This window comes from Salvelinus alpinus, chromosome 1 (assembly GCF_045679555.1).
Source record: "Salvelinus alpinus chromosome 1, SLU_Salpinus.1, whole genome shotgun sequence".
NCBI lineage: Eukaryota > Metazoa > Chordata > Actinopteri > Salmoniformes > Salmonidae > Salvelinus > Salvelinus alpinus.
This window is the reverse complement of record NC_092086.1, coordinates 72,131,318-72,158,827: the sequence shown is the minus strand read 5'-3', so window position 1 is coordinate 72,158,827 and position 27,510 is coordinate 72,131,318. Positions and strand designations below refer to the sequence as shown.

At 43.1% G+C, this 27,510-nt stretch overlaps 1 protein-coding gene and 1 non-coding gene across 4 annotated transcripts; one reads left to right on the top strand and one right to left on the bottom strand.

Moving 5' to 3' along the window:
- Positions 1-734: 734 nt before the first annotated feature.
- Positions 735-22,474, bottom strand: LOC139584741 (rasGAP-activating-like protein 1). Of its 3 annotated transcripts, XM_071416915.1 has the most exons (7): positions 22,072-22,472; positions 16,499-16,607; positions 14,818-14,928; positions 10,928-11,037; positions 9,519-9,645; positions 4,435-4,567; positions 735-1,446 (listed from the first exon to the last, which is right to left on the bottom strand). In XM_071416915.1, the coding sequence occupies exons 3-7, from the start codon at positions 14,864-14,866 to the stop codon at positions 1,443-1,445; spliced, it is 423 nt and encodes a 140-aa protein (XP_071273016.1). In that variant the 5' UTR covers positions 14,867-14,928; positions 16,499-16,607; positions 22,072-22,472; the 3' UTR covers positions 735-1,442. The 3 variants fall into 3 exon arrangements, with proteins under 3 accessions (XP_071273016.1, XP_071273029.1, XP_071273025.1); XM_071416928.1 differs by lacking the exon at positions 4,435-4,567 and having other exon boundaries at positions 22,072-22,474; XM_071416924.1 differs by lacking the exon at positions 16,499-16,607 and having other exon boundaries at positions 22,072-22,467.
- On the top strand, positions 10,717-10,793 carry trnaa-ugc (transfer RNA alanine (anticodon UGC)). The gene has a single exon. It is a non-coding gene; the product is annotated as a tRNA-Ala (tRNA).
- Positions 22,475-27,510: the final 5,036 nt, after the last annotated feature.

Below are 27,510 nucleotides of genomic sequence, written 5' to 3'. Positions count from 1 at the left end.
TTATATCAATGTTGACTAGATGTTTAGAGTTCTTTTTTTTTTTTATTTTTTTTTTTTACATACAATACAAGTAGTTTTTAATGACCTTGCACACAGTTAATTATGCATGTACTCTGGTCACATGTAAAGCAACACATTTTCCATTTTTATAATCTAATATACATTGCACTTGATTAAATCTGAAATTAATCCATTTTGTGTGTAAAGAACTGTATAAAGTATTGCCTATCTATATCCACACAGTCACTATACAAGCCAGCACCATATTGGTGTCCACTGTATAGCTGCTTTGAATTACATTTAGATCATTCTCAAATTATTAGAGAGAACTGGAATTTCAAACTGTACTTGCAGGTGCTTTACACAAAATGTGTTGATATGCAACATGGAAGTAGTTAACCATTTGGTTCTTCCTGGAAAGATACAGTATAAAGTACACCAACCCTGTATACCGTACAGCTCCAGGGTACAGTTTTGCCTAGGTACAGATCTAGGATCAGCTTCTCCTCCCCCAATCCTTTTACCATTATTGGGGAAAATGCTAAACTGACCCAAGATCAGCGTCTAGGTGCAACCTCACTTTACACCATACTGTATAGCATGGCTGTATAGCACTTCACAAGCATACTTATGCAACTGAGCCACCTAGTGGTTAATAACAATGAACTATGTTAATGGTCCAACATTTTACATTCACCTGGTGAAACAGAAAAAAAATAGCATATACAAATGTGCAATATAAATGTATAAGATTTATAAGAACATATGCACACATACAATAAAAACCTAACACATAAAAAAAGGTTAGAATTTACACAGAATGGCAACATTAATAAAGGGATGACAATATCTTCCACTTCACATTTCTGAGAATAATCTTTCAGGGTCCATTCATTCTCAATTTTAACACTTCAACAATTCATTTGCATACATATACAGACAATCTGTCCTCAGAAATGCATTTTCCTCCTCGTCTGTACAATTGTTTATACTGTTCCAGAGCATCATATTCATAAGTGCATGTAAAAAGTCTAGGGTACAGTAAATCCATTTGAATTTAATCACTTTGACAGTACACCTTTTGATTTGAATGAAACCTTCCATTCATATTTGCCCATTGTAGAAGTGCTCAGAAAGTTACTTTTTGGACCTGAATGCTAAAACATTCCAGAGATAAAAGGTGGGGACTGAGGGGGGGGAATGGGTTTGGGTTATCTTTGTATGCATTTTTGGGATATCTTTGTATGCACTATAGAGGGGATGAGGGAGTATCATTTGGGACATCCTAGGCCTGAAAACTGCCTGTTGAGTTGACGTTCTGTTACGTTTGCAGCTCCAGGAGAAAGTTTCTATTCTTTGACCTCCTCTCCTCCACTGCAGTGTGGGAGTCCTGCAGGTCCTGTAGGACACTGAACAACCTTGTGACCCCGTCCAGCTTCTTCTCACCTGGGACAGGAGGCCAGATAACAGATTACAGACAAATCAAATCAAATTTTATTAGTCACATACACATGGTTAGCAGATGTTAATGCGAGTGTAGCGAAATGCTTGTGCTTCTAGTTCCGACAATGCAGTAATAACCAACAAGTAATCTAACCTAACAATTCCACAACTACTACCTTATACACACACAAGTGTAAAGGGATAAAGAATATGTACATGAAGATATATGAATGAGTGGTGGTACAGAACGGCATAGGCAAGATGCAGTAGATGGTATAGAGTACGGTATATACATATGAGATGAGTACTGTAGGGTATGTAAACATAAAGTGGCATAGTTTAAAGTGGCTAGTGGTACATGTATTACATAAAGATGGCAAGATGCAGTAGATGATATAGAGTACAGTATATACATATGAGATGGGTAATGTAGGGTATGTAAACATTATATTAAGTGGCATTGTTTAAAGTGGCTAGTGGTACATTTTTACATAGTTTCCATCAATTCCCATTTTTAAAGTGGCTGGAGTTGAGTCAGTATGTTGGCAGCGGCCGCTAAATGTTAGTGGTGGCTGTTTAACAGTCTGATGGCCTTGAGATAGAAGCTGTTTTTCAGTCTCTCGGTCCCTGCTTTGATGCACCTGTACTGACCTCGCCTTCTGGATGATAGCGGGGTGAACAGGCAGTGGCTTGGGTGGTTGTTGTCCTTGATGATCTTTATGGCCTTCCTGTGACATCGGGTGGTGTAGGTGTCCTGGAGGGCAGGTAGTTTGCCCCCGGTGATGCGTTCTGCAGACCTCACTACCCTCTGGAGAGCCTTACGGTTGTGGGCGGAGCAGTTGCCGTACCAGGCGGTGATACAGCCCGACAGGATGCTCTCGATTGTGCATCTGTAGAAGTTTGTGAGTGCTTTTGGTGACAAGCCGAATTTCTTCAGCCTCCTGAGGTTGAAGAGGCGCTGCTGCGCCTTCTTCACGACGCTGTCTGTGTGGGTGGACCAATTCAGTTTGTCCGTGATGTGTACACCGAGGAACTTAAAACTTTCCACCTTCTCCACTACTGACCCGTCGATGTGGATAGGGGGGTGCTCCCTCTGCTGTTTCCTGAAGTCCACAATCATCTCCTTTGTTTTGTTGACGTTGAGTGTGAGGTTATTTTCCTGACACCACACTCCGAGGGCCCTCACCTCCTCCCTGTAGGCCGTCTCGTCGTTGTTGGTAATCAAGCCTACCACTGTAGTGTCATCCGCAAACTTGATGATTGAGTTGGAGGCGTGCATGGCCACGCAGTCGTGGGTGAACAGGGAGTACAGGAGAGGGCTCAGAACGCACCCTTGTGGGGCCCCAGTGTTGAGGATCAGCGGGGTGGAGATGTTGTTACCTACCCTCACCACCTGGGGGCGGCCCGTCAGGAAGTCCAGGACCCAGTTGCACAGGGCGGGGTCGAGACCCAGGGTCTCGAGCTTGATGACGAGTTTGGAGGGTACTATGGTGTTAAATGCTGAGCTGTAATCGATGAACAGCATTCTCACATGGGTATTCCTCTTGTCCAGATGGGTTAGGGCAGTGTGCAGTGTGGTTGCGATTGCGTCGTCTGTGGACCTATTGGGTCGGTAAGCAAATTGGAGTGGGTCTAGGGTGTCCGGTAGGGTGGAGGTGATATGGTCCTTGACTAGTCTCTCAAAGCACTTCATGATGACGGAAGTGAGTGCTACGGGGCGGTAGTCGTTTAGCTCAGTTACCTTAGCTTTCTTGGGAACAGGAACAATGGTGGCCCTCTTGAAGCATGTGGGAACAGCAGACTGGGATAAGGATTGATTGAATATGTCCGTAAACACACCAGCCAGCTGGTCTGCGCATGCTCTGAGGACGCGGCTGGGAATGCCGTCTGGGCCTGCAGCCTTGCGAGGGTTAACACGTTTAAATGTTTTACTCACCTCGGCTGCAGTGAAGGAGAGCCCGCAGGTTTTGGTAGGGGGCCGTGTCAGTGGCACTGTATTGTCCTCAAAGCGGGCAAAAAAGTTGTTTAGCCTGTCTGGGAGCAAGACATCCTGGTCCGCGACGGGGCTGGTTTTCTTTTTGTAATCCGTGATTGACTGTAGACCCCGCCACATACCTCTTGTGTCTGAGCTGTTGAATTGCGACTCGATTTTGTCTCTGTACTGGGACTTAGCCTGTTTAATTGCCTTGCGGAGAGAATAGCTACACTGTTTGTATTCGGTCATGCTTCCGGTCATCTTGCCCTGGTTAAAAGCAGTGGTTCGCGCTTTCAGTTTCACGCGAATGCTGCCGTCAATCCACGGTTTCTGGTTTGGGAATGTTTTAATCGTTGCTGTGGGTACGACATCGTCAATGCACTTCCTAATGAACTCGCTCACCGAATCAGCATATTCGTCAATATTGTTGTTGGACGCAATGCGGAACATATTCCAATCCGCGTGATCGAAGCAGTCTTGAAGCGTGGAATCAGATTGGTCGGACCAGCGTTGAACAGACCTGAGCGCGGGAGCTTGTTGTTTTAGTTTCTGTTTGTAGGCTGGAATCAACAAAATGGAGTCGTGGTCAGCTTTTCCGAAAGGGGGGCGGGGGAGGGCCTTATATGCGTCGCGGAAATTAGTATAACAATGATCTAGGGTTTTTCCAGCCCTGGTAGCACAATCGATATGCTGATAGAATTTAGGGAGTTTTGTTTTTAGATTAGCCTTGTTAAAATCCCCAGCTACGATGAATGCAGCCTCAGGGTGTGTGGTTTCCAGTTTACAAAGAGTCAGATAAAGTTCGTTCAGGGCCATCGATGTGTCTGCTTGGGGGGGAATATATACGGCTGTGATTATAATTGAAGAGAATTCTCTTGGTAGATAATGCGGTCGACATTTGATTGTGAGGAGTTCTAGATCAGGTGAACAGAATGACTTGAGTTCCTGTGTGTTGTTATGATGATCACACCACGTCTCGTTAATCATAAGGCATACCCCCCCGCCCCTCTTCTTACCAGAAAGATGTTTGTTTCTGTCGGCGCGATGCATGAAGAAACCAGCTGGCTGCACCGACTCCGTTAGCGTCTCTTGAGTTAGCCATGTTTCCGTGAAGCAGAGCACGTTGCAATCCCTGATGTCTGGGATTGTCTGGGATCAACCAGCACAGAGATACACAGAGACATATCTTTCAAACACACTTTAGCCACAAGCAGCACCGCAGATGACAATATACGACAATGCACTCAGAGTATTTGCACGTGCACTTAAAAAGCTACAACGTGATAGCTGCAGGACCACATCCATAACCATGACAAATGCGTGCCCTCTAATGTCTAGGAAGGCACGTAGAAGGGAATAGAAGGGCAGATAGTCTAGAACCCCCAACCAGGGGTACTTGAGAAGACTCATGAGACCATAGTCCTACTGGTAAAATGCATATAAAAGGGGTACTTCAGGGGTACTCCGGGCAGAGCAAAATTCAGGTGGTGGTAAAGTAACCAAAAAAGGTTGGGAACCACTGGTATAGAACACAGAATTTGGCCTGTTGTCTTTCATTACAATCGTATGCATTCAAACAAATAATAACCAGCAACTTGATTATATACTGTATATCATTACAAGTTTCAAGGACCCTACCTTCAGAATTTGTGCTCCTAAGTTGAAAAATGTAGGAACACAATGCATTTTTTGGGGGGTAATAAAGCGGCAATCTTTACATAATTAATTTATAAGTCCAAAAAGTGATGTAGTAACTGCATATTTCCCCTTTAATAATAAGAATTGCCAGCAATTACAAAATACAGGGTTTAGGAGCACCATCAAAAAATATATTTTAAGACTGAGATATAGCCTACATTGGGCCAATTTGAATCCTAGCTACATTTGTATCTAATTTCCTGAATAAGCACTCCCTTTTTCTTTCTTTCTGTGCCACCATAAGTTTGCATACTACTGAGGCTGTGAGACAATAAAAAAATCACTACAACAGTTATTACCTGGGTGATTGTTTTGTAGGGGCACTGGTGCTCCCAAATAAAAATTTCAGGTAGAACGGCAAAATATTTAGTAGCACATGCCCCCCAAAATTGTAGCACTGTAGAGCCTGGGCCCCAATTGCATGAAACACAATAAGTTAATTTCCCCCTTAAGTCAGTTGCACAAAACATTTCAAGGTGAATTTCCCCCGTAAATTAAGTGAAAAGGTTAAGGGTACACATGGGGTGGTTACAAAAGGAAAACATCAACCAGCTAGCTACTTAGCTAAACAATGGAAGGTGCACAATCCATGGCTACAAAGCTAGCTGGCTAGTTTGCTATAGGTACTCTGTAAGCTAACTTGATGTACTAGAAAGTGACTACAAGAAATGTGATTTATTATCTTCTGAAGCAATTTGGTTATCCTGTCTTGATTGTAGAAGTTTTATTTTGCCATCTCACAAAATGATAGCAATCTCTTTGAGGAGTCATTTATGTAGTGAATCAGGCATCTCCATGGTAACCAGATACTCTTTCTGCCATACATGCCTTCAAACTACCATAAAACCCCTCAAGTATGCTTTGAACTAAGGAAATATTTGAGGGGCTCTATGCAATGGCCTTAAACAATTCCCTTGGGTAAGGGAAAATGATTCCTTAAGGTAAACCCTTAAGGGTAACCCTTAAGATGTTTTATGCAACCAGGCCCTGGGCCCATAAAACATATTAAGTTAATTTCCCCCCTTATCTTTCCCCTTAAAGTTTCTTTAACTTAAAAGGTTTTGTGCAACTGACTTAAAGGTGAATTCCCCCCTTCAATTAAGTGAAAAAGTTAAAGGTGCCGCTTAAGTGCTTTATTTAGTATGGATAACAACATAAACAGCATTTGTGGAGTAGAATGTTGCAAAAGGAAAACATCAACCAGCTAGCTAGGTGTATAGCTAGCTAGCTAGCTACTTAGCTAAACAATGGAAGGTGCACAATCCATGGCTACAAAGCTAGCTGGCTAGATAGCCATCTACAGTTGAAGTCGGAAGTTTACATACACTTAGGTTGGAGTCATTAAAACTCATTTTCAACCACTCCACAAATTTCTTGTTAACAAACTATAGTTTTGGCAAGTCGGTTAGGACATCTACTTTGTGCATGACACAAGTAATTTTTCCAACAATTGTTTACAGACAGATTATTTCACTTATAATTCACTGTATCACAATTCCAGTGGGTCAGAAGTTTACATACACTAAGTTGACTGTGCCTTTAAACAGCTTGGGAAATTCCAGAAAATTATGTCATGGCTTTCAAAGCTTCTGATAGGCTAATTTGACAATATTTGACATTATTTGAGTAAAATTGTGGATGTACTTCAAGGCCTACCTTCAAACTCAGTGCCTCTTTGCTTGACATCATGGGAAAATCAAAAGAAATCAGCCAAGACCTCGTAAAAAAAAATTGTAGACCTCCACAAGTCTGGTTCATCCTTGGGAGCAATTTCCAAACGCCTGAAGGTACCACGTTCATCTGTACAAACAATAGTACAAAAGTATAAACACCATGGGACCACGCAGCTGTCATACCGCTCAGGAAGGAGACTGTCTCTCTGTCTCCTAGAGATTAACGTACTTTGGTGCGAAAAGTGCAAATCAATCCCAGAACAACAGCAAAGGACCTTGTGAAGATGCTGGAGGAAACAGGTACAAAAGTATCTATATCCACAGTAAAACGAGTCCTATATCGACATAACCCGAAAGGCCACTCAGCAAGGAAGACGCCACTGCTCCAAAACTGCCATAAAAAGGCCAGACTACGGTTTGCAACTGCACATGGGGACAAAGATCGTACTTTTTGGAGAAATGTCCTCTGGTCTGATGAAACAAAAATATAACGTTTTGGCCATAATGACCATGGTTATGTTTGGAGGAAAAAGGGGGAGGCTTGCAAGCCGAAGAATACCATCCCAACTGTGAAGCACTGGGGTAGCAGCATCATGTTGTGGGGGTGCTTTGCTGCAGGAGGGACTGGTGCACTTCACAAAATAGTTGACATCATGAGGCAGGAAAATGATGTGGATATATTGAAGCATCATCTCAAGACATCAATCAGGAAGTTAAAGCTTGGTCTCAAATGGGTCTTCCAAATGGACAATGACCCTAAGCATACTTCCAAACTTGTGGCAAAATGGCTTAAGGACAACAAAGTCAAGGTATTGGAATGGTCATCACAAAGCCCTAACCTCAATCCCATAGAAAATGTGTGGGCAGAACTGAAAAAGCGTGTGCGAGCAAGGAGGCCTACAAACCTGACTCAGTTACACCTGACTCAGTTACAGGAGGAATGGGCCAAAATTCACCCAACTTATTGTGGGAAGCTTGTGGAAGGCTACTCAAAACATTTGACCAAAGTTAAACAATTTAAAGGCAATGCTACCAAACACTCAATTAGTATTTGCAAACTTCTGACCCACTGGGAATGTGATGAAAGAAATAAAATCTGAAATAAATAATTCTCTACTATTATTCTGACATATCACATTCTTAAAATAAAGTGGTGATCCTAACTGACCTAAAACAGGGAATTTTTACTTGGATTAAATGTCAAGAATTGTGGAAAACTGAGTTTAAATGTATTTGGCTAAAGTGTATGTAAACTTACGACTTCAACTGTAGTATTAGGGAGAACATGATGTGGCTCTGGTTGTAACTGACAGTTAGGCTTACAGGTTATGTCGTTGTTTTGTGTTTGAATTGTGTAACTGACAGTTAGACTTACAGGTTATGTCGTTGTTTTGTGTTTGAATTGTTTACGTGTCCGCTGTGCGGGGAAATGATAAGAGAAGCGGAACTACGTAGCTAATACTGTTGTAACGGGGATCCTTATTGTAGCAACACACTTTTGGAGGGAAGGCAATCCCGCGCTGTGTTAGCTAAGTTTTCATGTCATCGGGTGTAGTTCATAAAGTTTGAAGCGTATATGTTAGGATGGTAACGTTATAATAATTAAGGATGAAGCGTGAATTCATGCCAGGAATAATAAGTGTGATTTCCTCCCTTCTGTAATAAGCAGCCAATGAGGTATTTTTCCTTTATTCATGTGTTTAATCTAATACTGTTATAGCGCCGGCTAAACTGTTTATGTATGTAAGCACTTCAGAGTTATACCAAGCTAATAAGTCACTCGTAAGATAAGGTTGTAAGAGTGTGCTTAACTGTATTTTTCATTTACTTTATAGTTCTCACGGAAGGTGATAATTCTGACTAAATCTACAGAATAAAGCCGCCAGTTAAAATCAAGGAACGGTTGTGCTCGTGGTTACTGGAGGGAGCTACACTGGTGGCTGTGGTCCTTGATAATTTTCTTGGCCTGAAGCGTTGGGCCCTCTGGAGAGCCCAGCGGAAAAAGCGTGTGCGAGCAAGGAGGCCTACAAACCTGATTCAGTTACACCAGCTCTGTCAGGAGGAATGGGCCAAAATTCACCCAACTTATTGTGGGAAGCTTGTGGAAGGCTACCCAAAACGTTTGACCCAAGTTAAACAATTTAAAGGCAATGCTACCAAACACTCAATTAGTATTTGCAAACTTCTGACCCACTGGGAATGTGATGAAAGAAATAAAAGCTGAAATAAATCACTCTACTATTATTCCACATTCTTAAAATAAAGTGGTGACCCTAACTGACCTAAGACGTGTGCAGAATTTGTTCCAACCCTACTCCAACACACCTGATTTAAGTAATCAGCTGGTTACTGGGAGCTCAATTTGCTGAATCAGTGTTAAGAGTAGGGCTGGTGCAAAAACCTGCACACCTGCCCAGGAGGGCTGGCACCTTGTGCGGCAGGTAGCCTAGTGGTTCAAGTGTTGGGCCAGTAAACGAAAGGTTGCTGGATCGAATCCCCTTGCTGACAAGGTAAAAATCTGTCGTTCTGCCCCTGAGCAAGGCAGTTAACCCACTGTTCCCCGAGCGCCGTGGATGTCGATTATGGCAGCCCCCCGCATCTCTCTGATTCAGAGGGGTTGGGTTAAATGCGTAAGACACATTTCAGTTGAATGCATTCAGTTGTACAATTGACTAGGTATCCCCCTTTACTGTATTAATGCATTGCATTGGCACACCAAAAGGCAGTACCTGCTTTGTCCTTCTGGTGGCAGCAGCTCCATCGTTCTCCTGTGTAAACCCCTGGGTGGAAGGAGTGTCTGTTGTGGCTGCAGGCTTTCCTCAGGGCCAGGAGCCACTGATTTAGCTCATTGACACTCTACAGGTGGAGAGACAAAGAGAGAGATGGTAGAGACCAAATCAGACAATTAATCTAGGCCCGTATTCATAAAATGTCTCAGTGTGAGTGCTGATTTAGAATCAGTTCTGCCTTTTAGATCATAGTGAATAACATTGCATGAATAGGTCAGACCTGAACCTAGATGAAGACTCCTCTGAAACACTATGAATACAGACCCTGTACTTATCGGTACTACCACTGACAGAAAGCAGTGGTGTTTGATCTTAATATGAGCAGTTTCTCACAGCAGGAAAATAATCCTGCAGCAACAGGAAATGTGAATTATTGTGAAAATTATAATTCATTTACATTTTTGCAGTGGTTGATTTTTTTTTGTTAGAGCAAATCAAGTCTGACATTTTAACGTGGAAATTTCCTGCAACAACAGGGTGATCAAATGAGTTTGTGTGCATTGTGTGATCGCCACATGTTTATTTTGCAAGTGTTACATTATGTATTCCATTTTTTTAATGTTTTTATCACTTGTGTGTGATACCGAGAAAAATTCCCAGAGACCATTCTGGCAAAAATAATGTTTTCCCGATTAAGAATAAATATGTTAAACTTAAGCTGTGTGTAGTACACATTTTGGGGCAGTCCCAAACTGCATGCACCACCACCAGTCCGTGCCGATAGTGTATGTGTCTGAAATGGCACCCTATTCTTTATATAGTGCACTGCATTTGACCAGGGCCCGCATAGGGAAGTGGGTGTCATCTGCTTTGTGAAGAGGCTGACCTTACAGTACAGATATGGGCTGCGTCTCAAAATGCACTCTGTTCTGTAAATTGCTTTGGATAAAAGCATCTGCTCAGGGGTATATATTATAAATCAACAAATCAACCACACAATATAGAATGAATTAATCAGGATTAAGACCAAGCATCTTACTACATATAATCCAATAAATGTTATTATTTAATGTACTAAAAAAAGCTTTGAAAAACTGTTGAGTCTCCAGTTAAAAGGCAAAGGATGAAAACTAGCATACATGGCCTGTGGCCCTCGAGGACCGGAGCAGTTTAGCTCTGATCTAAGGCAACCCGGGAGGGTCCCGTGTGGCTCAGTTGGTAGAGCATGGCGCTTGCAACGCCAGGGTTGTGGGTTCAATTCCCACGGGGGGACCAGGATGAATATGTATGAACTTTCCAATTTGTAAGTCGCTCTGGATAAGAGCGTCTGCTAAATGACTTAAATGTAATGTAAATGTAACCCAGGAGACACATGAGAGAATGAGGTGTGGCATTGATTTGGCACTCACATTAAGATGGGGGCCCATGGATTGGCACAGCAGCTCTGTTAGTGGTTGGTAGTGGCCGGAGGGTCTCATCTCAGAGGTGCATCTGCAGGCGCAGAGATTCCAGAGTGCCCCTGGAGCAGAGTACAGAAGAAGAAAATAACTGGAAGTCATATCAAAACAGAGGGAAATATTTTTCTGGCAAATCTTTGCGGAAAGGAGAACCTTGTGTAACGGCTCTCGTTGGTGGTAGAAAGAGTAGACCAAGGCGCAGCGTGGAAAGTGTTCATGATTTTAATTTAAAAAACATTCAAACAAAATCGAAAACGCACAGTTCTGTCAGGCAACAGTAACTAAACAGAAAACAAGATCCCACAACCTAATGGTGGGAAAAAAGGGCTGCCTAAGTATGATCCCCAATCAGAGACAACGATAGACAGCTGCCTATGATTGGAAACCACACTCGGCCAAAAACAAAGAAACAGAAAACATAGAATTTCCCACCCGAGTCACACCCTGACCTAACCAAACATAGAGAATAATAAGGATCTCTAAGGTCAGGGCGTGACACCTTGCCTATGACAAAAACATATTAAGGGAACCAGTATACCCAGCCAGTACCAATGCAGTCACTGAAAACAGTCCTGAAAGTATCTTAAAGATAAACATCTTCATTTATTTTTTTTATAATAAGAAGAATTGAATTCGGAAAGTATAATGAATAATAATTACATTCGGAAAGTATTCAGACGCCTTCACTTTTCCCACATATTGTTAGGTTACATCCTTATTCTAAAATGGATTCAATTGTTTTTTCCCCTCATCAATCTACACACAATACCCCATAATGACAAAGCCTAATTTATAAAAAATAAAAAAACAGAAATATTACATTTACTTAAGTATTCAGACTCTTAACTCAGTACTTTCTTGAAGGACCTTTGGCAGCGATTACAGCCTCAAGTCTTTTAGGGTATGATGCTACAAGCTTGGCACACCTGTATTTGTGGAATTTCTCCCCTTCTTCTCTGCATATCCTCTCAAGCTCTCAGGTTGGATGGGGAGCATCGCTACACAGCAATTTTCAGGTCTCTCCAGAGATGTTCGATCAGGCTCAAGTGCGGGCTCTGGCTGGGCCACTAGGACATTCAGAGACTTGTTCTGAAGCCACTCCTGTGTTGTCTTGGCTGTGTGCTTAGGGTCGCTGCCCTGTTGGAAGATGAACCTTCACCCCAGTCTGAGGTTCTTTGCGCTCTGGAGCAGGTTTTCATCAAGGATCGCTCTGTACTTTGCTCCGTTCAACTTTCCCTCAATCCTGACTAGTATCTAAGTCGCTGAAAAATATCCCCACAGAATGATGCTGCCACCACGATGCTTCACCGTAGGGATGTTGCCTTTTGGCAAACTCCAAGTGGGCTGTCATGTGCCTTTTTACTGAGGAGTGGCTTCCGTCTTGCCACTCTACCATAAAGGCCTGATTGATGGAGTGCTGCAGAGATGGTTGTTCTTCTGTAAGGTTCTCCCATCTCCACAAAGGAAGTCTGGAGCTCTGTCATGGTGACCATTGGGTTCTTGGTCACCCCCCCCCCCACTGTGTTCTTGGGGACCTTTAATGCTGCAGACATTCTTTGTTTATCCATTTTAGAATACTGCTGTATAACGTAACAAAATGTGGGAAAAGGGCTCTGAATACTTTCCGAATGCACTGTATATGCAATACCAGTCAAAAGTTTGGACACCAACTCATTCCAGGGTTTTTCTTAATTTTTACTATTTTCTACATTGTACATCAAAACTATGAAATAACACATATAGAATCATGTAGTAACCCAAAAAAGTGTTAAACTAATCGAAATATATTTTAGATTTTAAATGCTTCAAAGTAGCCACCGTTTGCCTTGATGACAGCTTTGCACACTTGGCATTTTCTCAACCAGCTTCACTTGGAATGCTTTTCCAACAGCCTTGAAGGAGTTTCCCACATATGCTGAGCACTTGTTGGCTGCTTTTCCTTCACTCTGCGGTCCAACTCATCCCAAAACTTCTAATTTGTTTGAGGTCAGGTGATTCTGGGGGCCAGGTCATCTGATGAAGCACTCCATCACTCTCCTTCTTGGTCAAATAGCCCTTACACAGCCTGGAGGTGTGTTGTGTCATTGATGCGGCCCACTCCCAAGGACTGTGGCTCTCCTTCTCCGTGGCCGACGTGAGTAAGACATTTAAGCCTGTTAACCCTCGCAAGGCTGCCGGCCCAGACGGCATCTCTAGCCTCGTCCTCATAGCATGTGCAGACCAGGTGGCTGGAGTGTTTACAGACATATTCAATCTCTCCCTATCCCAGTCTGCTGTCCCCACTTTCTTCAATCCACAAACGATGCAATGGCCATTGCACTGCATACTGCCCTATCCCACCTGGACAAAAGGAATACCTATGTAAGAATGCTGTTGACTATAGCTCAGCATTCAACACCACAGTACCCTCCAAGCTCATCATCAAGCTCGGGGCCCTGGGTCTGAACCCTGCCCTGTGCAACTGGGTCCTGAACTTCCTGACGGGCCGCCCCCAGGTGGTGAAGGTAGCAAACAACACCTCCACTTCACTGATCCTCAACACAGGGGCCCAACAATGGTGCGTACTCTGCCCCCTCCTGTACTCCCTGTTCACCCATGACTGCGTGGCCACACACGCCTCCAACTCAATCATCAAGTTTGCAGACGACACATAGTAGGCCTGATTACCAACAATGACGAGACAGCCTACAGGGAGGAGGGACCTGACGGAGTGGTGGCAGTAAAATAACCTCTCCCTCAACATCAACAAAATGAAGGAGCTGATCGCAGAGGGAGCACGCCCCTATCCACATTGACGGGACTGGAGTGGAAAGCTACAAATTCCTCAGCGTACACATCACTGATGATCTGAAATGGTCCACCCACACAGACAGTGTGGTGAAGAAGGCGAAACAGCGCCTCTTCAACCTCAGGAGGCTGAAGAAATTTGGCTTGGTCCCTAAGACCCTCACAAACTTTTACAGATGCGCAATTGAGAGCATCCTGTCGGGCAGTATCACCGCCTCGTACGGCAACTGCAACGCCCGCAACCGCAGGGCTTTCCAGAGGGTGGTGTAGTCTGCCCAACGCATCACCGGGGGCACACATCCTGCCCTCCCGGACACCTACAGCATCTGGTGTCAAGAACATCAACTAACCGAGCCACGGCCTGTACACCCCGTTATCATCCGGAAGGCGAGGTCAGTACAGGTGCATCAAAGCTGGAACCAAGAGACTGAAAAACAGCTTCTATCTCAAGGCTATAAAACTGTTAAATAGCCATCACTAGCCAGCTACCACCTGGTTACTCAACCCTGCACCTTAGAGGCTGCTGCCCTATATACATAGACATGAAACCACTGGTCACTTTAAAAATGTTTACATATTGCTTTACTCATTTCATATGTATATACTGTATTCTATTCTACTGTATTTTAGTCAATGCCACTCTGACATTGCTCATCCTAATATTTATACAGTTCTCTATTCCATTATTTTCCTTTTAGATGAATGTGTATTGTTGTGAATTGTTAGACATTACTGCACTGTTAGAGCTAGGAACACAAGCATTTCGCTACACCCGCAATAACATCTGCTAAATATGTCTATGTGACTAATAAAATGTAATTAGATTTTATGAGGCATGAGGTGAAGTGTTCAGAGGCTTGACTTCAGTGCAGGATAGGATTTGACAGGGAAGACAAAAAACAATAACACAACACACACTTAGACAAAATAGCAATGAATGAGTTAGTCCAAGCAAGGAGTAAAATCATTGATGTGTAATAATGTGATTGTGTTTGTGTGTGTGATTGATTGACTTTTCATGCAGTAATGACAAAAAAATTGATAGGGGTACTCACAGTGCCTGGAGAGGAAACATTCAATGTGCCAATAGATGAGCAGGCACATGAGATGTGGCTTCAGTTCATGTCAGGAGAGAGTTGACAATGGTAGTGGAGTGGTCATCACCTCTTAAATCAGGGAACAGGAGAGGACTTAGCTGGAAATACAAATAGCTGATACATTCCATTACAGCTGTGCCACTGTAGGTTTGAACAAGAAGTTTCTCCATTAAGTTAAATACAGTCTGCACATCTCACCCACTTGACACATCAAAGTAGCTCAAGAAACGTTCCTGAATAAAGCCCTGATCATCCACATACCTGACGATAACTGACAACTGCAAGCAGACTGGTGGCACCATAGGTCCCAGAGTGGGGCGGGGCAATTTTTCCTTATCTGTTAACCTAACCAGGACAACTCTGGACCTTATAAGGTAGGACAGTGATTAATCCGTTCTAAAAAGGTTTCATAAGGGCTATGATTAGACCAGTTTTCCATAATCAGGTCACATGTTTTTTTTTAAATGATAAAAACTCCTGGTCAGGGGAATATGAAACCCTGTCAAACTGCAGCAATCTTATACTTGTTCATTTGAATTATATTTAGACTAGATTAGGATAGGTATTTCCACTACCCAGACACAGAGACAACTGATAGACAATAGAACTCACAGGGCTGAACTTGTTTTATGCATGTTTGCATCAATGCAACTCTAAGCCGTATAAAACATGTACTCACATTGTGTACTCACATCTACTCACATTATGTTGATTAATTCCAGTTAATAATTTTGGATTGAAAACGTATAGGCAGCCTAGCCAGCCCAATTTTGAATATAAATCAAATTGGATCACATTCACATTTTCTCCTGACACACAAATGAACTATACATACAGAACGTTACCAGTGCACATAGGCTGAATGCAGCTGCTCTTACTAGTAGCCTACAGCCGATCAGACTGAAAATTGTTCATGTTTTCATCCAACTTTTAATGGATGATGCTATGGAAGCTATCAAATAATTCTGAATTGATTTCGACATCCCAAAAAAGACAGTAGAAAGTTCCATATGTTCAGCAAGTAAAGCATCGTAACGTGGAAATACTGATGCAAGCTCCTTGTAATTGCACTTGTTAGCAGTACTTTCCCTCTCGCCATGTCCTCTAAAATCGCAATATAAAGTCAGGAGAAGAAAAAGCCTAGAAGAGATTTGACTGGAAACGATTCGGATGAAACAAATTTATGCACGATGGCGCACGCGCGCAGCCGGTTTGGGGTCCGTGCCGGCTGCGCGCATGCGCCATCGTGCATACATTTATTTTGTCCACCGAAAAACAAACGCGATCATGACACGCAGGCTAAAATATAAAAACAAACTCTGAACCAATTATATTAACTTGGGGACAGGTCGAAAAGCATTAAACATTTATGGCAATTTAGCTAGTTAGCTTGCACTTGCTAGCTAATTTGTCCTGTTTAGCTAGCTTGCTGTTGCTAGCTAATTTGTCCTGGGATATAAACATTGAGTTGTTATTTTACCTGAAATGCACAAGGTCCTCTACACCGCCAATAATTCCACACATAAAACGGTCAACCAAATCGTTTCTAGTCATCTCTCTTCCTTCCAGTCTTTTTCTTCTCTTGACTTTATATTGCGATTGGCAACTTTCATAAATTATGTGCATTACCGCCACTGACCTAGTTCTTCTGGGTAAACCAATGGGTATAACCAATGAGGAGATGGCACGTGGGTAGCTGCTTCTATAAACCAATGAGGAGATGGGAGAGGCAGGATTTGCAGCTCGATCTGCGTCAGAAATAGAAAGGAGTTCTATTTTAGCCCTTGGCATCGCAGACGCTCTTTGGCGCATGCGAGCAGTGTGGGTGCAATAATTGAATAACATAGATTTCTACATTTATTTTGCAACGCTCGCGTGGTCAGCCTGTAACTTTCTCATTGTGTTGCGCAGTTTGAATACGGTAGTGATGGGCATTCCGGCTCTTTTCAGTGAGCCGGCTTGTTCGGCTCAGCTCACCAAAAAGAGCTGGCTCTTTTGGCTTCAAAACGACTCTTTAAAAAAAATATGTTTTGTATTTTTTCAAGTCAAACGGTTTGCGATAGTTTGACTATGATTGGTGTTAAAACAATTCTAATGAAATTATTCAATGAAAGCATACTCTACCTTAACCTTTAAATGCAAATAGCAATATTTTTCATAACAAACCAATGCATTTTTAAATACATTGTGGATAACTTTTTAATGTATATAAACAAAGTGCATATAATTGTAACAATTCAAAACGAATACAATCTGAACAACATAATAATAGAATATTGCAGCATATCAAAGAAAAATAAATAACAATGTGCAAAACTGCAGCATCCCACTTAAAACATTAAACTGGTCCCTCTTTTCTCTGTCTTCTTTATTGCCATGTTATAACCAGCAGCACACGGCAATGCTGACCATATTTTGCTTTTATGAGAGATTTGCATTCAGAAATGCTAGCTGCCTCACTTGAGGGGCTGATGCGGTTTCCTCTCTCAGTAATTATTTGTCCCATTTTTGAGAAGACCCTTTCAGAGGGAACGGATGTGCCCACTATGCAGAGTCTCCCTGCCATGACTTTAGTAAGCCGTGGGTAGACAGAGGCCTTGTTCTTCCACCAGCTCAGAGGATCTGCAGATATTTGTAGGAGGGGCTCTTCCAAATAGGATCGGACCTCCATTATGGCATCTGCTAAGGGATTCCTTCGTGCTGCATCCCCAGTTGCTCTCTCGTCAAACAGCATCCAAACAGCAGACGTTTGTGGCACTACTGCTGGTGCTTCTCCTCCATCTGATCCCTCTTCTTCCTGTTGCCCTGGTGCTTGAGCCAGCTGACTGCTGGGGCTATCCCTCCCTGCTGCTGTTATTCTTTGAAGAGCCTCGTCAATCGCTCTGGCATCACTGAAGGCTAACTTCTTAAACCTGGGGTCAAGTGCAGCGGTTTCTGATAGCACGTGATTATATTCCATTATGTGGAACTTTCTGTCCATTGATGAACATAGGGTGTCCATCAACTCTGTCACATGTCCTGTGGTTACATTTGCTTCTCTGTGGCGGCTGGCTGTGATTTGCTGCAGACCCTTACACAGGAGAATACTTTTTGAGGCTGTCACATAGCTGAAAAGAGAGAACAGTAACTTATTAGTTCAGGTTCATGTTTTGTCTACTGATACTACATTCTCATCTACTGCTCATATACATATATAATACTGGATTAAATAATGGTGTAGTAATAACTGCTTACTGTACCTCTCTCCACTGATCTCCACAGTGACCTGCTCAAAGGGTTCCAGGACCCTGCACACCTCCTCCACCACCTCCCATTCCTCTTGGGTCAGAGCATCAACAGGTGCATTGACAATGGCCAGGGTAGAGATGATGGCATCCTTTGACTCAAGAAACCGCTTCAACATATAAAATGTTGAATTCCACATTGTAGTGCAGTCTTGTTTAGGCCTCAGCTCAGGCATCCCCATCTGGCATTGTGTAGACTTTAATTTTTCAGCACCTACTGAGCTCCTGTGGAAGTATTCCACAGCTGCTTTCACTTTGTCCACAGTGGGCTTCATCACCTTCAGAGCATCTCTTACAATCAGGTTGATTGTGTGGGCAAGACATGGACGATGAGTCCATTTTAACATTTTCATGGCTTTGGTTGTTAGCTGCATTGTTGCTAACATAACAGACCACTTTTCCATCTACTTGCCATTCTCGGGCCACTCTCAACAGTTCCTCTGCCAAGTTCTCTGAGGTGTGTCTGTTGCTGATCTCAAAGCAGTCCAGGAGACATCGAAAAATATTCAATGAAGTGACATATAACCGTATAACCGTATAACCGTATAACCGTATAACCATATAACCGTAAGAAGTGGTTACCCTTGATGTCCAGCAGTCAGTGGTAAGGCAAACTGCAGTAGCTTTTTGGACTCTTTCCCACACCGAAGCCTGTGTGCTCTCGTACAGTTGTGGAATAAGTGATTTTGAAATGGTTTTCCTGCTTGGAATTGTATACATTGGATTTAGAATATTGCTATAATTTCTAAAACCTCTGTCCTCCACAATCGAAAATGGCTGGAAATCGGTGGCAATCATTTAAGGCCAATGCAATATTAATTTGGCCTTGTTTTGCTACAGACATAGACTTTGGCATAAACTGGTCCATAGAAGACTGCGTTGCTGTGGGTCGCGGAGTAGGCATACTTGACTGAGTGGATACATCTCCACGTGTGGAGGTGCTGGCTCCACCACTATCACTAGCAGGCCCGCTAGTTTCTCGAAGCTCCGCTACAGCTAGCTTCACAGTTGGGTGCACAGTTCGCATATGCCGGTGTAGGTTATGCGTAGAACCGGCTATATATGAGATTTTGTTTTGGCATTCTACACTGTGCTCTAACATTGTCTACATTATTAAAATGCATCCAAATGCTACTGTGCTTCCGACTAATTTTCCAGCTGTTGTTTTCACAGCTGTCCTTCCTCTCTCTCCTCGGCTGCTAAGTGTGTGACTGTGAGTGAGTTGGCTCGGCCCTCCCTTATGCAACTTTGGTTCATTGGTTGACACTGCGTGTCTGATTGACAGGAACAACAGGTGAGGCTGTTAGTCTGAGCAGACAGTCAGAACGATTGTGTGTGCGCTTGAGCATTTAGGCCTATATAATTTTTTTTGTTCTTTGAATTAGTTCATTCTATTCATTTAAATCTTTTGATTATTCAGATCTTTATTTTTATATTTTTTATAAATAGATTCGGCTCTTCTGATATGCGAGCCAGCTCCCAACGTTCACCGACAAGAGCCGGCTCTTAGAGCCAACTCGTTCGCAAACGACCCATCACTAATACCCAGACCGTCATCATGATCGATGTGGCTTTTTCCCAGAAGCTTGAATTTGATGTGGGAATTTATATGCTCCCTGCTTTTGTTTTGCCATTTAGCTGAACGATCAGGTCACTGTACCCACCTTTCGACCAAGGCTCAGACTTTCAAAAAAGCAGGCAAGGCCAGCAATACAGGAGGCTTGATGAAAGGCTCCCTGTTAACCAGCTAATCTTTTGATACCAGGTGGTATTGAATGCCCTCACCTTTTCATCCTTCTTCAAGAAACTGATCTCAGGCAGAGGTCGACCCTTGGTTTTAATTCGCACCTTTTCCATGTACCGCAGAGAATGAAATGGGTTCTTAAACAAAAAGTAAACTAAATTTCCGGTAGCATTGGCTGCAAAAACTCCACACTGGAGTTACTGCTACTTGCTACTGAAGTTAGCAAGGCACATTTAAATAAATTGCACTGACTGGACACAAAAATTAAGTTCTAAAACGAATAAAACAATTTATCTACCTCCTTCTTCTCCTGTAGATTGAAGAAACTAATTTGAATTGAATATCCCAAAAATGCTAAACTATCACTTTTCAATCTCCATCCAATAATGTCACTAATTTACCAAGCTTCTCAACACATAGAACAACCATTGAACCCATAATGCTCTGCGGCACAACCCCAATACAACACACTAGGTTCATTCTCTGATCCTAATCCTATGATTGGATGGACAACATACTGCAAAAGCTTTGATTGGTTGGAGGTCATCCTCCGGAAGTGGTCATAATTACCATGTAGGTCTATGGAAGTGGGTGAGGCCTATGAGCCTCCAAGATTTTGTATTGATGTCAACGTACCCAGAGGAGGACATTAGCTAGCTGTCCTCCAGCTACGCCATGGTGCTACCCCAGAGAGTGCTGTTGAAGTTACTATAGACCTACATTGCAAAACAGTGTGTTTTAATTCATTATTTAGTGACATATGAATATATTTAGTATGGTTTTATCTAAAAAGGATAACTTTTTAGTGTTTCACTATTTTTATTTATTTCACTGAGGAGGATGGTCCTCACCTCCCTCCTCTGAGGAACCACTGCTGCGAACATGGATGGGTACAAACAGTCCAGTTATGCCCTCCGTAAGGCAAGCAAACAGGCAAAACATCAGTACAGAAAAAGTGGAATCGCAATTCAACAGCTCAGACACTAGACATATGTGGCAGGGACTCCAGGCAATCACCGATTATAAAGGGAATACCAGCCACGTGGCACACACTGACACCTTGCTCTCGGACAAGCTAAACACCTTCTCTGCCCCCTTCGAGGAAAACACAATGCAGATATTTAAGCATGTTAACCCTTCACGGCATCCCTGTCCGCATCCTCAGAGTATGTGCAAACCAGATGGCTGGAGTGTGACATATTGAATCTCTCCCTATCCCAGTTGTTTCAAGATGTCCACCATTGTTCCTGTACCCAAGAAAGCGAAGGTAACTGAAGTAAATGACTATTGCCCTGTAGCACTCACTTCTGTCTTCATGAAGTGCTTTGACAGGCTAGTTAAGGATAATATCATCTCCACCTTCCCCGACACCCTAGACCCACTACAGTTTGCATACCGCCGCAACAGATAGACGGATGATGCAATCACAATCACACTGCCCTATTCCATCTGGACAAGAGGAACACCTATGTAAGAATGCTGTTCATTGAACACCATAGTGCCGTCCAAGCTCATAGTGCCAACAAGACAGCCTACAGGGAGGAGTTGAGCGCCCTAACAGGAGTGTTGCCAGGAAAATAACCATAACCTCTCCCTCAACGTCAACAAAATAAAGGAGATTATCCTAGACTTCAGGAGACAGCAGAGAGAGCATGCCCCCATCCACATCAATGGGGCCACAGTGGAGAGGTGGAGAGCTTCAAGTTCCTTGACGTGCACATCACTGACAATCTGAAATGGTCCATCCACACAGACAGTGTGGTGAAGAAGGCGCAACAGTACTTCTTCAACCTCAGGAGGCTGACAAAATGTGTATTTGCCCCCAAGACCCTCACAAACTTCTACAGATGCACCATCCGCAACCGCTGGGCTCTCCAGAGGGCCCAACGCTTCAGGCCAAGAAAATTATCAAGGACCACAGCCACCAGTGTAGCTCCCTCCAGTAACCACGAGCACAACCGTTCCTTGATTTTAACTGGCGGCTTTATTCTGTAGATTTAGTCAGAATTATCACCTTCCGTGAGAACTATAAAGTAAATGAAAAATACAGTTAAGCACACTCTTACAACCTTATCTTACGAGTGACTTATTAGCTTGGTATAACTCTGAAGTGCTTACATACATAAACAGTTTAGCCGGCGCTATAACAGTATTAGATTAAACACATGAATAAAGGAAAAATACCTCATTGGCTGCTTATTACAGAAGGGAGGAAATCAAACTTCACACTTATTATTCCTGGCATGAATTCACGCTTCATCCTTAATTATTATAACGTTACCATCCTAACATATACGCTTCAAACTTTATGAACTACACCCGATGACATGAAAACTTAGCTAACACAGCGCGGGATTGCCTTCCCTCCAAAAGTGTGTTGCTACAATAAGGATCCCCGTTACAACAGTATTAGCTACGTAGTTCCGCTTCTCTTATCATTTCCCCGCACAGCGGACACGTAAACAATTCAAACACAAAACAACGACATAACCTGTAAGTCTAACTGTCAGTTACACAATTCAAACACAAAACAACGACATAACCTGTAAGCCTAACTGTCAGTTACAACCAGAGCCACATCATGTTCTCCCTAATACTACAGTTGAAGTCGTAAGTTTACATACACTTTAGCCAAATACATTTAAACTCAGTTTTCCACAATTCTTGACATTTAATCCAAGTAAAAATTCCCTGTCTTAGGTCAGTTAGGATCACCACTTTATTTTAAGAATGTGATATGTCAGAATAATAGTAGAGAATTATTTATTTCAGATTTTATTTCTTTCATCACATTCCCAGTGGGTCAGAAGTTTGCAAATACTAATTGAGTGTTTGGTAGCATTGCCTTTAAATTGTTTAACTTGGGTCAAACGTTTTGGGTAGCCTTCCACAAGCTTCCCACAATAAGTTGGGTGAATTTTGGCCCATTCCTCCTGACAGAGCTGGTGTAACTGAATCAGGTTTGTAGGCCTCCTTGCTCGCACACGCTTTTTCAGTTCTGCCCACAAATTTTCTATGGGATTGAGGTCAGGGCTTTGTGATGGCCACTCCAATACCTTGACTTTGTTGTCCTTAAGCCATTTTGCCACAACTTTGGAAGTATGATTGGGGTCATTGTCCTTTTGGAAGACCCATTTGCGACCAAGCTTTAACTTCCTGACTGATGCCTTGAGATGTTGCTTCAATATATCCACATAATTTTCCTGCCTCATGATGCCATCTATTTTGTGAAGTGCACAAGTCCCTCCTGCAGCAAAGCACCCCCACAACATGATGCTGCTACCCCAGTGCTTCACGGTTGGGATGGTGTTTTAGGCTTGCAAGCCTCCCCCTTTTTATCCAAACATAACGATGGTCATTATGGCCAAAAAGTGATGTTTTTGTTTCATCAGACCAGAGGACATTTCTCCAAAAAGTACGATCTTTGTCCCCATGTACAGTTGCAAACCGTAGTCTGGATTTTTTATGGCGGTTTTGGAGCAATGGCTTCTTCCTTGCTGAGCGGCCTTTCAGGTTATGTCGATATAGGACTCGTTTTACTGTGGATATAGATACTTTTGTATTTTTTTCTTAGGTCTTGGCTGATTTATTTGGATTTTCCCATAATGTCAAGCAAAGAGGCACTGAGTTTGAAGGTAGGCCTTGAAATACATCCACAGGTACACCTCCAATTGACTCAAATGATGTCAATTAGCCGATCAGAAGCTTCTAAAGCCATGACATAATTTTCTGGAATTTTCCAAGCTGTTTAAAGGCACAGTCAACTTAGTGCATGTAAACTTCTGACCCACTGGAATTGTGATACAGTGAATTATAAGTGAAATAATCTGTCTGTAAACAATTGTTGGAAACATTACTTGTGTCATGCACAAAGTAGATGTCCTAACCGACTTGCAAAATTATAGTTTGTTAACAAGAAATTTGTGGAGTGGTTGAAAAATTAGTTTTAATGACTCCAACCTAAATGTATGTAAACTTTCGACTTCAACTGTAATTTATGCAGCAGCATACAATACATTTTGGAACTCATCTTGCTGTGCTGTGCTCACTTGAACAGGAAGGTTGCGCCGGGGTCCTTCTTGTGAGAAAATGTTGTCATCAAACTTAATCATCGAAGTCTGGCATTTTCTGGATTTATGGTGCTTTCAAGAGAACTGGAAACTGGGGGGGAAATGTGAATCATGACGTCAGTGATCTTCAGGTCGGAGCTCTAGAAAGAGGCCGAGTTCCTGACTTGGAATTCCGAGTTGGATGACCGTTCAAAACGTATTTTCCCAGTTGGAGCTCATTTTTTTTGAGTTCCCAGTTGTCTTGAACTCACTTAAGTCTGAGATTTAACAGTTCTGAGTTTTGAACGTGGCAGAAGTCATTTTGGATTGACATCAAGGCCAAAGTATTCAACCTTTTCTCACCCATGGTGTTGCATGTGAATGGTTATCCTTTTAAGCTTGGAAATAAGACCCTTAAACCCAGACTTGGACCACACACCCTCTCCACTGAATGATTGCTTTGCAACACTTGCAGGTAGCCACTGATTCCTTCCAAACCACTCACTGTTGAATTTGCGATTTACAACTTGTTGAGTAATGTTTATGTCCAATGGCCGATGAGCAAAGATATGTTTTACCTAAAATTTATCTTCAATAAACAAGGATTGAAAAGGATTTGCAGCAGATTGTTGACTTGATTCATGATGCTGACTGCTTGTCTAGCTTGCAAGCTAAGATTTTGAAAGTATGATGATGACATGATCAGTCCAATCAAAGCTACGGTAGATATAACGTGATGTTATGTCATTTTATCTGTGACCAGAGACGAGGACACACAGAGACGCGTACAAAGCTCTCCCTCGCCCTCCATTTGGTAAATCCGACCACAATTCTACTCTCCTGATTCCTGCTTACAAGCAAAAATTAAGGCAGGAAGCACCAGTGACTCGGCCTATAAAAAAAGTGGTCAGATGAAGCAGATGCTAAACTACCGTTTTGCTATCACAGACTGGAACATGTTCCGGGATTCTTCCGATGGTATTGAGGAGTACACCACATCAGTCACTGGCTTTATCAATAAGTGCATGGAGGACATCGCCCTCACAGTGACTGTATGTACATACCCCAACCAGAAGCCATGGATTACAGGCAACATTCGCACTGAGTTAAAGGGTAGAGCTGCCGCTTTCAAGGTGCGGGACTCTAACCCGAAAGCTTATAAGAAATCCTGCTATGCCCTCCGACGAACCATCAAACAGGCAAAGCGTCAATACAGGGCTAAGATTGAATAGTACAACACCGGCTCCGACACTCGTCTTATGTGGCAGGGCTTGCAAACTATTACAGACTACAAAGGGAAGCACAGCCGCGAGCTGCCCAGTGACACGAGCCTACCAGACGAGCAAAATCACTTCTATGCTCGCTTCGAGGCAAGCAACACTGAGGCATGCATGAGAGCATCACCTGTACCGGATGACTGTGTGATCCCGCTCTCTGTAGCCGATGTGAGTAAGACCTTTAAACAGGTCAACATACACAAGGCTGAGGGGCCAGATGGATTACCAGGACGTGAGCTCCGGGCATGTGCTGACCAACTGGCAGGTGTTTTCACTGACATTTTCAACATGTCCCTGATTGAGTCTGTAATACCAACATGTTTCAAGCAGACCACCACAGTCCCTGTGCCCAAGAACACTCAGGCAACCTGCCTAAATGACTACAGACCGTAGCACTCACGTCCGTAGCCATGAAGTGCTTTGAAAGGCTGGTAATGGCTCACATCAACACCATTATCCCAGAAACCTTAGACCCACTCCAATTTGCATACCGCCCAAACAGATCCACAGATGATGCAATCTCTATTGCACTCCACACTTTCCTTTCCCACCTGAACAAAAGGAACACCTATGTGAGAATGCTATTCATTGACTACAGCTCAGCGTTCAACACCATAGTACCCTCAAAGCTCATCACTAAGCTAAGGGTCCTGGGTGAGGGTGCCAGAACAGCAGCCTATCCCTCAACATAACCAAGACTAAGGAGATGATTGTGGACTACAGGAAAAGGAGGACCGAGCACACCCCCATTCTCATCGACGGGGCTGTAGTGGAGCAAGTTGAGAGCTTCAAGTTCCTTGGTGTCCACATCACCAACAAACTAGAATGGTCCAAACACACCAAGACAGTCGTGAAGAGGGCACGACAAAGCCTATTCCCCCTCAGGAAACGAAAAAGATTTGGCATGGGTCCTCAGATCCTCAAAAGGTTCTACATGTTGCATCACTGCCTGGTATGGCAATTGCTCGGCCTCCGACCGCAAGGCACTACAGAGGGTACGGCTCAGTACATCACTGGGGCTAAGCTGCCTGCCATCCAGGACCTCTACACCAGGCGGTGTCAGAGGAAGGCCCTACAAATTGTCAAAGACCCCAGCCACTCCAGTCATAGACTGTTCTCTCTACTACCGCATGTCAAGCGGTACCGGAGTGCCAAGTCTAGGACAAAAAGGCTTCTCAACAGTTTTTACCCCCAAGCCATAAGACTCCTGAACAGGTAATCAAATGGCTACCCAGACTATTTGCATTGTGCTGCTACTCTCTGTTTATCATATATGCATAGTCACTTTAACTATACATTCATGTACATACTACCTCAATTGGCCCGACCAACCAGTGCCCCCGCACATTGGCTTACCGGGCTATCTGCATTGTGTCCCGCCACCCGCCACCCACCACCCGACAACCCCTCTTTTACACTACTGCTACTCTCTGTTTATCATATATGCATAGTCACTTTAACCATATCTACCTCAATCAGCCCGACTAACCGGTGCCTGTATGTAGCCTCGCTACTGTTATAGCCTCGCTACTGTATATAGCCTCGCTACTGTTATTTTTCACTGTCTTTTTACTGTTGTTTTTATTTCTTCACCTACCTAATTGTTCACCTAATACCTTTTTTGCATTGTTGGTTAGTAAGTAAGTAAGCATTTCACTGTAAGGTCTACACCTGTTGTATTCGGTGCACGTGACAAATAAACTTTAATTTGACCAATGACCTTGAGCCTTCTTCGACAGGCACTTCTAATGCAAATCTATGGCAGCACCCAAGGGGCTTGAATTTTCGCACTCTCCCTGTTGATTTTGCGATGACATCGTGTCGCTATGAGTGACAGAACACTGAGCCAATCCCGGCGCAACTAGAGAACATTACCAACCCCTACACTCTGTATTTTCTGCTGGCTGCCCCACCACCACAGAAAGCACTGAGCTAGGCTGAAACACCTGCATCTTGGAGCTGCCTTACTCAAGAAAGCAAAAAAGAGACAATTTTTGAATGTGACTTTATTAACTCAAAGACTTAAAAAAAAAAATTTTTTTACAATGTTTGTAACCTGATATGTGAGACGTATTAAAATGTCAAAATAACTTGCAAAGCAGGCAACAGTTAACTAAACAGGTGGACTCAAAACACCTGCCTTGAATGACGGGTTGCCACTGGGTATGGGTAATTCAAATCATATAGTGAAACATTATTTGCTGTTGGATCCAACCTCAAAGTATTTTTTATGTCGTCTGCAGAGCGGCTAGCCAGCATGCAGCTTTGACAATCATCGTCCAAACAGCGACTGAAGG